Below are 13625 nucleotides of genomic sequence, written 5' to 3' on the forward strand. Positions count from 1 at the left end.
GGAGATCAGGATTGGGCAAAGTCCAAGCGAGAGTTAGTAGCATGGGACTTGTTAGTCACTGGTGCAGACAGACGTCTATGTGGCTGCAATCAAGACTCCAGGATAGTGTGTTGCCTCCTTGGTGTCAGGGTCAATGACACCTCTGAGCAGTTGCGTGTAATTCCTAAGGGTTGTACATATGTCTGAAAAGGAATGAGGTCCTGATAAGTGATTATAGGGAGTTAGGCAGAGGTTAAAATGCAGGAACTCAAGGGAGTACTTTCTGGAGTACTTCGGTGCCATCTGTTCCTGAGAGAAGGATTTGGTAGATGAATATGTGGCTTGAGAGCTAGTGCAGGCGGCAGGGTTTAAGATTCTTGGATCACTGGGATATTTTCTAAGGTAGAGATGACCTTTATAAGAGGCCCCTGAACTGGATGGGGGCCAAAGTCCTGGTGGGAAGATTTGCTAGAGCCACTTGGGAGGGTTTAAACTAGTCTGACGGGGGTGGGGCAGTTATACTGTGGTTTTTCAATGTAAGAGGCTTGACAGATAAGGCAAATAAATGTGGGGCATGGATGGGTACATGGGATTGGAATATTAGAGTTGTTAAAAAAACATGGCTAAGGGACCACATTTTATGTACTGCATGCAGTTCTGGTTGTCTGAGTGTGGACAAAACATCATTAAACTAGAAAGAGTTACAAAGAGAGGTTGGATAGGCTGGGACTTTTTTCCCTGGAACACAGGAGACTGAGGATTGACTTTATATAAGTCTATAAAATCATCAGAGGCATAGATCAGGTAGATTAACCAACAGCTTTTTCCCATGATAGGGAATTCTAGAACTAGAGGACAGAGTTTTAAGGTGAGAGGGGACTGAAACACAACAGTTTGGAGGGGAATGTTTTTCACATAGTGGATGGTGAGTTTCTGGACCAGATTGCCAGAGGCAGTGGTGGATGTGAGTACAATTTTGTTGTTTAAGAAACATTAAGACAGGTACATAGATGGGATAGGTACAGAGGAATATGGATCAAAAGCAGACAAATGGGTTGAGTTTAATTGCGAAAACTGGAGGGCATGGGCAAACTGGGCTGAAGGGCCTGTTTCTATCCTGTTGATCTTGATGACACTATAACTATGACTAAGCATGTACAGAGGAATGTCGATTATCCGAGTTTTGGATTATCTGAATAAGATCGCAAGGTCCCTATTCGATTATCCGAACAAAATACTCCTTGTTTGTGTCATTTGGATAATCAAGGTTCCCCTGTATTGGGAGGTGGTCATACCACAGAGTAAGACTTCACCAGCAGGAAGGGAATGGGTGACCACCAGGCAAAACAAGAGGATCAGGCAGGAAATGCAGGAGCTTCTTGTGGCTATTCTCCTGCAAAACAGATAGGATGCTTTGGATAATATTGAGGGCAATAAAGCAGGAACAGCCAAATTGACTGCACCACAGCAGTCTCTACAGCACAAGGGAGGAGTCAAAAGTTTGGGAATGTAATGATTACAGGGGATTCAACTGTAAGGGGAATAGGCAGATGTTTCTGTGACTGCAAACAAGACTCCAGGATGGTATATTGCCTCCCTGGTGCTAGGAGAAAGTGAGGATTACAGATGCTGGAGATCAGAGTCAAAAAGTGTGGTGCTGGAAAAGCACAGCAGGTCAGGCAGCATCTGAGGAGCATCATCAGGAATGAAGGGTTTATGCCTGAAACATCGACTCTCCTGCTCCTTGTATGCTGCCTGACCTGCTGTGCTTTTCCAGCACCACACCTTTTGTCCCTGTGATAGGGTCAAGGATGTCTCAGAGCAGCTACAGGATTTTCTGGAGGGCAAGGATGAACACCCAGTGGTTGCTGTGCACAGGTAAAATAAAGGATAAGGTCCTTAAAGTAGAATATTGAGAGTTTGGAAATAATTTGAAAAGAATCTCAGGATTATGACTAGTGCCACGTGCTCGTTCGAATATAAATAGGAGGATATAGCAGATAAATAAACGGCTAAGGTAATAGTGTGAAGGAGAAGGAATTGGGACTTGTTCTGGGGGAGATAAGACTAGTGCAAACTGGACAAGTTACACCTGGGCAGCACCAGGATTTATATCCTAGGGGGAGTATTTGCGAGAGTGATTGGATGGTTTAAACTAAATCACTAGGTGGATGGGACCTATGCAAGAAGTCAGAGAGAGAGAGAGAGAGAGAGATATCAAGAACAATAACGAAAAAACAGAAAAGTGAACAAGGAAAGTGATAGACAGAAAAATCAAGGGCCAAGCTCAAACAAGGATGCTGTGAAAAATAATGGGAATTGTATTGGTAATGTTAAAACAAAAGCCTTAAGGCATGGAGCATTAGCAACAAATGCATAAACAGATGAAAACAGACATGGTATAGTCAGGATTATAGAGATTTGGCTATCGTGCCATCATGGATGGGAACTGCTGTCACCATGGATGGAAATTACGCATCCAGGGATTTTCAATATTTAGCAAAGATAAAGAAAAAGAAAAAGTTGGTGAAGTTGCATTGCTGGTATAAGAGGTTGTTAACACAAGAGCAAGGAAAGATATTAGCTCCAACAATGCAAAATCTATATGGATAGAGCAAAGAAATACCAAGGAGTAAAAATAATTAGTTGTGTATGGATTCCCAAACTGTAGAGTTAATGTTGGAAATGGTATTAAACAGTAAATGAGAAATGCATGCAGTAAAGTATATCTGTAATTATGGGTGACTTTAATCTGCATATAGAGTTATAGAGTCATAAAGAAGTTCAGCACAGAAACAGACCCTTTGGTTCAACCTGCACATGCCAACCAGATATCCTAAATAAATCTAGTCCCATTTGCCAGTGCTTGGTCCATATCCCTCTAAGTTGAGAGTGTGATGCTGGAAAAGTACAACAGGTCAGACAGCATCCGAAGAGCTGAAAATCAACATTTCGGGCCACAGCCCTTCATCAGGCCCCTTGGAGATGAGCAACTGTAATATGACTGAATTCATCATCAAGGTGGAGAATGATATAGTTGATTCTGGGACTCGAGTCCCAAATCAAAATGGAGGAAATTACAGTGATAGACTAGGGAATGTTGCTTAAAGAGATGACGGAAAGAAAGGCAATGGCAAACGTTCAAAAAGTGCATGGGTGAACTGCAACAATTGTTCATTGGCACAGAAGTAAAATGGGAAAGGTAGCCAAACGATGGCTTACTAGGGACATTAGTCATAGTATTAGATCTTAGGAAGAGGCATACAAATTGACCAGAAGGGGAAAAAAGACCTGAGGAGTGGGAGCAATTTAGCATTCAGCAAAGGATGACAAGGGGATTGAAGAAGAATGAAAAAATAGAGCATAAGAGTTGGCTTGCAGGAACATAAAAACTGGCTAAAATGTTCCATATGGATGTGAAGAGAAAACGTTTGGTGAAGACAAATATACATTAGCAAGAAGATCCTTCTACACCTTGGACTCACCAAGGCCCTGGACAATTGCAACAAGACATCCTTACTCCTGTATCCTATACTAGTTGGTACTAGAGACAAAGAGAAGGAATAAATGTGTCTTTTCCTGAATTACAGGCAGTGACTAGTGGAGTATCCCAACGATCAATGCCATGACCCCAGATATTCACATTATATATTTACAATTTTGATGAGGAAACTAAATGTAACATTTTTAGCTTTGCGGGTGACACAAAGTTGAGTGAGAAAGTGAGTCGTGAGGAGGATACCGACATACTTCAGTGCAATTTGAACAAACTGAGTGAGTGGGCAGATACTATATTATGTGGATAAATCTGAGGTTATCCACTTTGATAACAAAAAAAGGAAGGCAGATTATCATCTAAATTGCTATAAATTGAGAGGGAGGTGTATGTAATGAGACATGGGTGTCCTCATACAGCAGTCTGAAGGAAAGCATGCAGGTGCAACAGGCAGTAAAGAAGGCAAATGAAGTTTAGCCTTCATAGTCAGAGAATTCAAGTACGGAATACAGGTGTAGGGATGTCTTGCTGCAATTATACAGGGCCACAGCGAGACCACAGTATGAGGAAGGATATTTTTCCTAAAGAGGGAGTGCAGCGAAAATTTACCAGACTGATTCTCGGGATGGTGGGACTCACAAATGAGGAGAGATTGGATCAGTTAGGATTATATTTGCTGGATTTCAGAAAAATTATAGAAACCTGAAAAATTCTAATAGGACTATACAGGGAAGATGGAGGAAGAAAATTCCTGATGGCAGGGGAATCCCGAACCAGAGGTTCTAAGGATAAGGAGGAAGCCATTTAAGATTGAGGTGAGGTGAGGAGAAATGTCTTCACCTTGAGCCTGTCGATTTTGCTATCACAGTAAGCAGTCGAGACCAAAACTTTACCTGATTTCAAGGAGTCTTTGAAATCCTTACATCTTTGGATCTCAGGGCCCCATTGAGTGTCAACTGGAAAACCTTTTTTAAAAGTTAACATATGTTGAAGACTATAGGGGAAAGATTGCATATCCTATTCTCGGAGTGAGTGTGGGATTTCTGGTGAATACTTATTCTGCACTTGGTAACAGATTGGGAAATTGTAACATCCAAAGTGTATCATGTACACCAGGCACAGAAAGCAAGGATGGAGGTGCTGCAAGCAATTAGGGAAACATTTAATACTGTGGCTTCAATTGCAAGGGCATTTGAATACAGGAGCGAGGATGTCTTGCTGCAGATGTAAAACCTCTGATGAGGCCATACATGCAGTTTTTGTCTCTTTGTCTAATAAACAATCTACTTGATGTATTCTTGGTATATACAGCAAATCTTTGTGGTAAATCAAAGCATTGGCAAGTATTAAAAGTTGACAAAAATTGGTCAAAAAAGTAACAAATAAGGCAAAAATAAACTGTGAAGGCAATCTAGCTAGTAATGTAAGTAAATAAAGAAAAAAAGGAAATTAAGTGTTTCTTTCAACATGTAAAACAGAAGAGAAAGGCCAAAGTGAACATAGGTCCCCCAGAGAATGAAGCTGGGGAAATGATAATGAGAACAAGGAAATGCAAGAGATAATTCCATTGCTAACAGCTTTGCAAAAAAAATTAAGCAATGATCAATAGGTTAAAGTGAGGGTTAGGAGGGGTGATGGTGGGAAAGAAAAAATAAACACAACAACCATCACTTACAAAAAAAATTTGGAAAACTAATTGGGCGAAAGGCCGATGTGCCCCCTTAACCTGATGGGTTGCATCCTAGGATTTTAAAGGAAATAGCTGTAGAGCCAGTACATATACATGGAGTAATCAACCAAGAATTCTTATATTCTGGAAAAGTCCCAGAAAACTGCCAAAGTAACATCTTTATTCAAAAAGGGGGCGGAGACAAAAAAAAAGCTAACTATGGGCTAGTCAGCTTGATGATTATTATTGGGAAAATGTTAGAGTATGTTGTAAAGGATTTAATAGTAGAACATTTGGAAATACATAATATGATCAAATTGAGTAGGTATGGCTTCATAAAGGGGAAATCATGCCTGAAAAATTAATTATTATACTTTGAGAAGGTGACAATTAGGGTTAAAAAAAGTGAAACCAGTAGATATAAAATATTTGGATTTCTGAATGGCATTAAATAAAATACTGCAGATGAAAAGCTATTTAATAAGACAAGAGTCCATGGTGTTAGGTATAGTATAAGGATAGAAGACAGAAAATTTGGACAAAAGAAGGATTTCAGGATTGCAACCTGTAACTACTGTAGTACCACAGAGATCAGTGCTAATGCAACAATTGCATACAGTATATTATAATGACTTTGACAATGCACTATTGCCAAATTTGTGGAAAACAGAAAATCGATTCCAGCCTCAGGCAACTGTCTGTTTGGAGTTTGTACGTTCTCCCTGTGTCTGCGTGAGTTTCCTCCATGTGCTCCGGTTTCCTCCCGCAGTCCAAAGATGTGCAGGTTTGGTAAATTGGCCATGCTAAATTGCCCATAGTATTCAGCAATGTGTAGGTTAAGTGCATTCGTTATGGGAAATGTAGAGTTATAGGGTATGGGAATGGGTCTGGGTGGTATACTTTACAGAGGGTCAAGTGTGGACTTGTTGGACTGAATGGCCCGTTTCCACAGGGATTATATAATTCTGTGATTCAATGATTCTAAGTAATTAGGATGACATAGAGTGATACAGTCAGATTAAGTGAGCGTGCAGAAATTTAGCAGATGGAATATAATGTGGGCAAATGTGAGGTTATACACTTTGGCAGGAAGAACAGAAAAGGGAGATGTTACTTAAATAGGGAAAGACTGTGGAAAGCAGCAGCACAGAGGGATTGGAGGATCCTCGTACATAAGTCATAAAAGGTGAGCATCCAAGTTCAGCGTATAATAGGGAAAGCAAATTTGATGTTAGGGCTTTTTATTTCAAAGGTAATACAATATGTAAGGACCATACCATTTTAGATTTCTGTATTTTAGTTGTGGATTGAAATGGGAAAACAAGTGTTTAAAAAGCCAAGGAATGTTTAAGGATCGCTATATTTATCAAAAGCAAGTAATCTGACACTCATTGTAAGTTCTGTTTACACAGTTGTTGAATATAAGAACATAAGAAATAGGAGCCTGCTCCACCATTCAAGGAAATCGTAGTTGATCTTTTCATGGACTCAGTTCCACTTACCCACTGCTCATCATAACCCTTAAGTTGCTTCAAGCAGTCATGAAAGCCTGGTTTGCAAATGAACCGGACCAATGGTGTATTTTTGAAAGGCAGGACTTATACATTTCATGGTAAAGTCCTGGGGAATTGTGCAGGTGGAGTGCAGGTTCATTGTTCCTTGAAGGTAGAGTCACAAGTAGACAGGATAGTGAAGAGGGCGTTTTTGGTATGCTTTCCTTTATTGGTCAGTGCATTGAGTTTAGGAGTTGTGAGGACATGTTGTGGACATACAGGTCATTGATTAGGCCATTTCTGGAATACTTCATTAAATTCTGGTCTCCCTGCTATAAGAAGAAACTTGAAATGATTCAGAAAAAGATTTACAAGAATATTGTCATGGTTGGAGGGTTTGAGCTATAGGGAGCAGCTGAATAGACTGGGATTATTTTCTCTGGAACATCAAAGGCTGAAGTTATAGAAGTTTATTAAATCATGAGGGTAATAGATAGGGTAGGGGAGTCCAATACTGGAGGGTATGGGTTTAAAACGAGAGGGGAAAATTTTACAATGGACCTGAGGGGCAACTTTTTCATGCAGAACTGTCAGAGGAAGTGGTGGATGTTGGTACAACTATAACATTTAAGAGGTGTCTGGATGGGTTCACAAATAGGAAGGGTTTCGAGGGATTGGGGCCAAATGCTGGAAAATGGGACTAGATTAATTTAGGATTTCTGGTCAGCGTGGATGAGTTAGACTGAAAGATTTGTACAGCTCCATGACTCTATAACAACTCTATGACCAGTTACTGCTGACAAAGGCTTTCTGCCTGCTAACAACAATAATAAAGATTGTCTCCCAGGTAGATGAACAGCCTGAATCAATATTTTAGTGGAAACTACTGGATCTCTGGATAAGGCAGTAAAAGCATCTCAAGTCTCAAGACAGACAGTTTATTTTCCCTTTCCTGTTGCTGTAAGCTGTGATTTTTAACTTATAAGTCAAATACCTTTCCAACTGGGAATCAGTACCTGTGCCTCCTGCAAACAAGTGAAAGTAACCGGGGAAGGTGGATCAAGAAGCAGCATGCCCAGCTACTCTGTCCAGACTCTCTGATTTAATCACTTCCTAGCATTCGCCTCTCCGACAAGTCATGTGTGCAGGCAGTACCCTTCCACATGTTCTGGCTTCTACTGGAACCTGAAATAATCCTGCTCACACCATGGTGAGCAAAAATGGTGTCTAATCCAACCCTAGAGTAGAAGGACTAAATGGCCTACTCCTTGTAATTCTTTGCTTCTAGATACTAACTTAATTTATCTGTGTTCCTTGACATAAAAAAGTAAATGGAAGTTTTGGAATATTACTCAACAAAATGGTTAATTTAATAATTTGTTTTACCAAAGCACTTGTGTATGTTGGATCTGATGTATCATCCTCTAGGAACCTGGACAGTCCAAAATCGGAAACCTTACATACAAGGTTGCTGTTGACGAGAATATTACGAGCAGCCAGATCTCTGTGCACATAGCTCATGTCTGCCAAATATTTCATCCCAGCAGCAATTCCACGAAGCATGCCAACAAGTTGGATAACTGTAAATTGTCCGTCATTTTGCTGTGAAGAAAAAGACATAGATTTTTATAATAGTCTCACAAAGCACAAATGACTCAAAAGCTTTTACTTTTGAAATGTGTCCATGTGTACTAGAAAACGTGGCAGCCAGTCTCCACACAGCAAGCTTTCACAAAAGACACTGGAATAATAACCAGATAAACAAGCGTTTTACTGGAAAACTTTAATATTTTATTTTCATTACACGTGTTGACTGATCCTGATTTCTGTTTTTATTATTTTTCCGCTTTTCTCTTAGAATGAAATAATTGACAATCCAGAAATTGTTTAAATAATTAAATCCAGGTGAACTTCAATTACTTATGCTATGCAGCAAAAGTGGGTAATTTTACATGACTTTGTTTCAAGATGTAAAAAGAACACTTTGAAAAGAATCAATGCAAGTATTTTTCTTGTCTTAATGAATTAACGATATTGTTTTCCAACACTGATAGTTGGGAGAAGTTATGAAACCGAATACTGGGACAGCAAATTCAGCAAGGACCAAACCTTCATTAAAATACACTCAGTGGGAGCATGGAAGGGAAACATTAAATATTAGCTTTGTACTCTTAATGGCAGTTAAGAGGACCTTATTATATTTGAATATTTCAATCAATTACTGCTTTATTGTTTAGCTAAAGATGACATCAAGCAGTAAAGGACTGATGTGGAAAATTTACATGGACAATTGTATTTCTGAGATATACAGTTTGAGTGCAATTGCAGTCCATTCAAATCCCTCCAAAAATCACCTTTTGAACATTGACAACCCCTAGATCGTACCAAATCATCGAATGATGTGATATGAGAATGATATGGTGAAGTACAGCATGAAACAATAGTGACACCAACAGTCTTATGCATGTGAACATGAGAAAAAAGGATGGAACATTCTGAACTAGTGCAGGATTACTTGTAGAATGGTATTATCTACAACAGTGCAGAAACTCACTGGGGTCAAACAGCTGTCACTTTTGCTTGTTCATACAAGGGATTTGAGTATTACTGGCTTGGCCAGCACTTATTCCCTATCTTGAATTGCTCTGGAAAAGTTGATGTCTTCTTGAATTAGATTTAGATTTTATTGTCACATGTATTCAAGTACAGGAGTACAGGGAAAAGTGTAAAATGTCACCACACACGGCACGATCATAGGTACAAAGATACCTAGCAACAAAAAACTCAGGTACTAAGAAGTCAAAGAAACAAAGTTAAAAAGTTAAGCATTACAGATCTTCATAGAATAAGTGGAAACTAAAGAAATAAGACACCCATTCTAGGTCGAGAGACCACTGGCCACAGAGAGACCACCACGGCTGCTAAAAGATTTCCATGCCGTGCCAGGAGGATGCCTTGCTAGGTCTTCATTAAGGCCAGGTGAAAAAAGAAGAAAAGAAACACAAAAAGAGAGAAAAGAGAAAGAAAAGAGAAAGAAATGGACAGAGCGGACGAGATCTGGCTGAAGTGTCCTGCTCTGTTGCCATCTTAATTACTGCAGCTCTTGTGGAGCAGATACACAATACAGTACTGTTGAAAAGGGACTTCTTGAATTTGACCCACAGATAATGATGGATCAGAGATATAGTTACAAATCAGCCTGCTGTATGTGCAAGTACTTATTTTGTTGAAAGCAGTGTCACAGGTAGACAGGGTGGTGAAGAAGGCATTTAGCCTGCTGACCTTCATTGATTGAGGCACTGAGTATAGGAGTTGGAACATTATGTTACAGTTGTATAAGTTGTTGGCGAGACTGCACTTGGAGTATTGTGTACAGATTTGGTCAACCTGTTATAGGAAAGACATAGTTAAACTGGAAAGAGTGCAAAGAAGATTTACGAGGATGCTGCCAGGACTAGTAGGCCTGAGTTATAGGGAGAGGTTGGCCAGGATAGGACTTCATTCCTTGGAATGTAGAAGAATGAGGGGTGACCTTATTGAGGTGTATAAAATCATGAGCAGCATAAATCGGATGAATGCATATAGTCTTTTTCCCAGGGGATACTGAAAACTAGAGGACATCAGTTTAAGGTGAGAGGGGAAAGATTTAAGAAGTCCCTGAGGAGCAACTTCATCATGCAGAGTGTGGTGCATATATGGAACAGACTTCCAGAGAAAGTTGTTGAGGCAGGTACAATAGTAACATTTAAAAACCTTTTGGATGGGAACATGGATGGGAAGGGTTCAGAGGGATATGGACCAAATGTTGGCAATTAGAAATAGCTGAGTGGGCACCATGGTCAGCATGGAAGGGTTTGGGCTGAAAGGCCTGTTTCCATGCTGGATTACTCTAAGACTCTTTGACTTGGAGAGGAACCTAAGTGTGGTTGTGTGCCTGTGTTTTTCTAGGTAGTAATGCTCACAGATTTGGAAGGTGTTATCAAAGGAGCTTTGGTGAGTTACTGCAGCGCATTTTATAGATGGTACACACTACTCCCACTGTTTGTTAGATTAGATTATTAGATTACATTAGATTAGATTACATTACAGTGTGGAAACAGGCCCTTCGGCCCAACAAGTCCACACTGCCCCGCCGAAGCGCAACCCACCCATACCCCTACATCTACCCCTTACCTAACACTACGGGCAATTTAGCATGGCCAATTCACCTGACCTGCACATCTTTGGACTGTGGGAGGAAACCGGAGCACCCGGAGGAAACCCACGCAGACACGGGGAGAATGTGCAAACTCCACACAGTCAGTTGCCTGAGGCGGGAATTGAACCCGGGTCTCTGGCGCTGTGAGGCAGCAGTGCTAACCACAGTGCCACCGTGCTGCCCACAGAAGAATGGCAGAAGAATGAATGTTGAAGGTATTGAGCTGTTAATCAAGCAGACTGGTTGGATGGCACAAGTTGCTTGAGTGTTGCAGCGCCCATTCATGCAAGCAGAGAGTATTCCATTATATTTATAATGTGTACTTGTAGGTGGTAGGCACTGGGGAAACAGTTGGCAGTTGGGGTGGCACAGTGGCTCAGTGGTTAGCACTGCTGGCTCACAGCATTAGGGCCCTGGGTTTGATTTCAGCCTCAGGCAATTATCAGTGTGGAGTTTGGACATTCTCCCCATGTCTGCATGGGTTTCCTCTCGGTGCTTCAGTTTCCTCCCACAGTCCAAAGGTGTGCAAGTCAGGTGAATTGGCCATGCTAGGTACATTAGTTAGGGGCAAATATAGGATAATAGGATAGTGGACTGGGTAGGTTACTGTTTGGAGGGTTGGTGTGGACTTGTTGGGCTGAAGGGCCTGTTTCCACACTATTGGGATTCTATCATTCTATGAAGTTATTCACAGTATAATCCCTCGCCTCAATCCTACTTTTGAAACCACTTTATTTTGTTATGGACCAGGCCAGATCCACTCAAAACATTTTAAAGAAAGTCAAGCAGACCATTATTTGCCAGTTGTTTTAAGCAGGTGTGATGTGAATATTCCAGGAGGGATGCAGCTGGCCCAACCACTTAGTTTTAATAAAACAGAATTTATTTGCAAGGTTACTGAATGAAACACAAACAAATATAGAACAACTTAACCTATCTGATAAACCAACAGATTATCCCAACTTAATGATGCTGTTCCAAATTCCTGTCACAATCCCCATAAAAACCCCTTGGCAAAAATGGTGAAATCAACACAGGGTCTTACAGGAGAGCTGTCAAGAGAGATTCAACATGGAACACTTCTTCCATACAGCTGTTTCTTTGACTAAAAACCTCAAAACAAACTGACTGCTTGCTCTGAACAGCTAGACTGTTAAAAACCCAAACCAAATCAGAGAAAAGCTGAGCTGGGAGAACTGGCCACTCCCCATACATTTTATAAACTTTTTTTTAAACTTAAAAGCTTTCACAAGTAGATTCACCCAGACATTTTGGAACCTGCTGATCTGTTGAAACAAAAACTAAGGCCATCACAACCTTGTTAAAGTAGCAGCATCGCCACAATTTATATGAAGTGTTCAGTTCAGATTCTGGTCAATGGTAATCTGTCCATATACTGCTGCATTCTCTGACAGTCCCCTTCGCTACCTGCTACTCCACCAACCTTCGTGTAATCTACAAACTTGCTAATCAGACCACCTAGACCTTTCTCCAGATCATTTGTGTATATCATAAACAACAGTGGTCCCAGCACGGATTCCTGTGGAACACCATTAGTCACTGTCCTCCATTTTGAGAAACTCCCTTCCACTACAATCTGTCTCCTGTTGCCTAGCTATTTCTCTATCCATCTAGCTATTACACCCTGGACCTCATGCGACTTTACTTTCTCCATCAGCCTACCACGGGGAATCTTATCGAATGCCTGAAGTCCATGTATATGAGATCTATAGCCCTTCCCTGATCAATCAACTTTGTCACTTCCTCAAAGAATTCCATTAAGTTGGTAATACATGACCTTCCCTGCACAAAACGATGCTGCCTATCACTGATAATTCCATTTTCTTCCAAATGGGAATAGATCCTATCCCTCAGTATCTTCTCCAGTAGCTTCTTTACCACTGACATCAGGCTCACTGGTCCATAATTACCTGGATTATCCCTGCTACACTTCTTAAACAAGGGGACACATTAGCAATTCTCCAAACCTCCGGGACCTCACCCGTGTTCAAGGATGCTGCAAAGATATTTGCTAAGGCCCCAGCTATTTCCTCTCTTGCTTCCCTGAGTAACCTGGGATAGATCCCATTTGGATCTGGGGACTTGTCCACCTTAATGCCTTTTAGAATACACAAAACTTCCTCCCTCCTTATGCTGACTTGACCATGTGGTATAGCAAGAGTGCAGCTGGACACACCTCCTGCACATGAAGGAGCCAAGGACATCAGCCACGTCTCTGACGTCCCACATTGAATATGAGGAGCATAAAACAGGTATGGGATCTCCCTCCATTTTTACTCTTAAGCTTACCTTAGTCCAACTATAATTTTCTTTTGTTAGCAATCACACTTCTTACTTTTATGACACTTATGAAAAATATGACACGATAAAAAACAAAAAGAAAAGTCTTACCTTATCAATCCACAGAGCTTTTTTTGTTAGAGGAGAGGGCGGGTGTGAGACACTACATTAGTAGTGTCTCAGGTTTAGCCACTGCCCAAATATATCAATGCCTCACCTTCCCAGAGCACAATTTGACTGGTCCACTCAGCTCCTCGCTCTCATTGCTGCTGTAAAATGGAGGCTGCTGATTCCACGAGCTAAGTAATTAAATGGGATACTTACCTTACCAACAGCACTCGGTCCTCGCTCTCACCACTCACGCTGCTGTTGCAAAAGATCTCCTATGCTCTCATGAATAAAAGTCCTCACTTGTCCAACCCCTCCCTATAACTGAGATCCTTAGTTTTTTTTTAAAGCTATATTCTCTTTTTTTAATGAACATTTGCT

The 13625-nt window shown here is 40.8% G+C and overlaps 1 protein-coding gene across 1 annotated transcript in view; it reads right to left on the bottom strand.

Annotated features, from left to right (window-relative positions):
- Positions 1-13625, bottom strand: part of LOC122540083 (ephrin type-B receptor 2-like) — a 768846-nt gene that overhangs the window by 114783 nt on the left and 640438 nt on the right. Inside the window, exons 12-13 of the mRNA XM_043675394.1 lie at positions 13354-13435; positions 8024-8239 (exon numbers count right to left, since the gene is read on the bottom strand). Coding sequence (XP_043531329.1) covers positions 8024-8239; positions 13354-13435 — 298 coding nt within the window. The remainder of the gene's footprint in view (positions 1-8023; positions 8240-13353; positions 13436-13625) is intronic.

Source organism: Chiloscyllium plagiosum, chromosome 34 (assembly GCF_004010195.1).
Source record: "Chiloscyllium plagiosum isolate BGI_BamShark_2017 chromosome 34, ASM401019v2, whole genome shotgun sequence".
Taxonomy (NCBI): Eukaryota; Metazoa; Chordata; class Chondrichthyes; order Orectolobiformes; family Hemiscylliidae; genus Chiloscyllium; species Chiloscyllium plagiosum.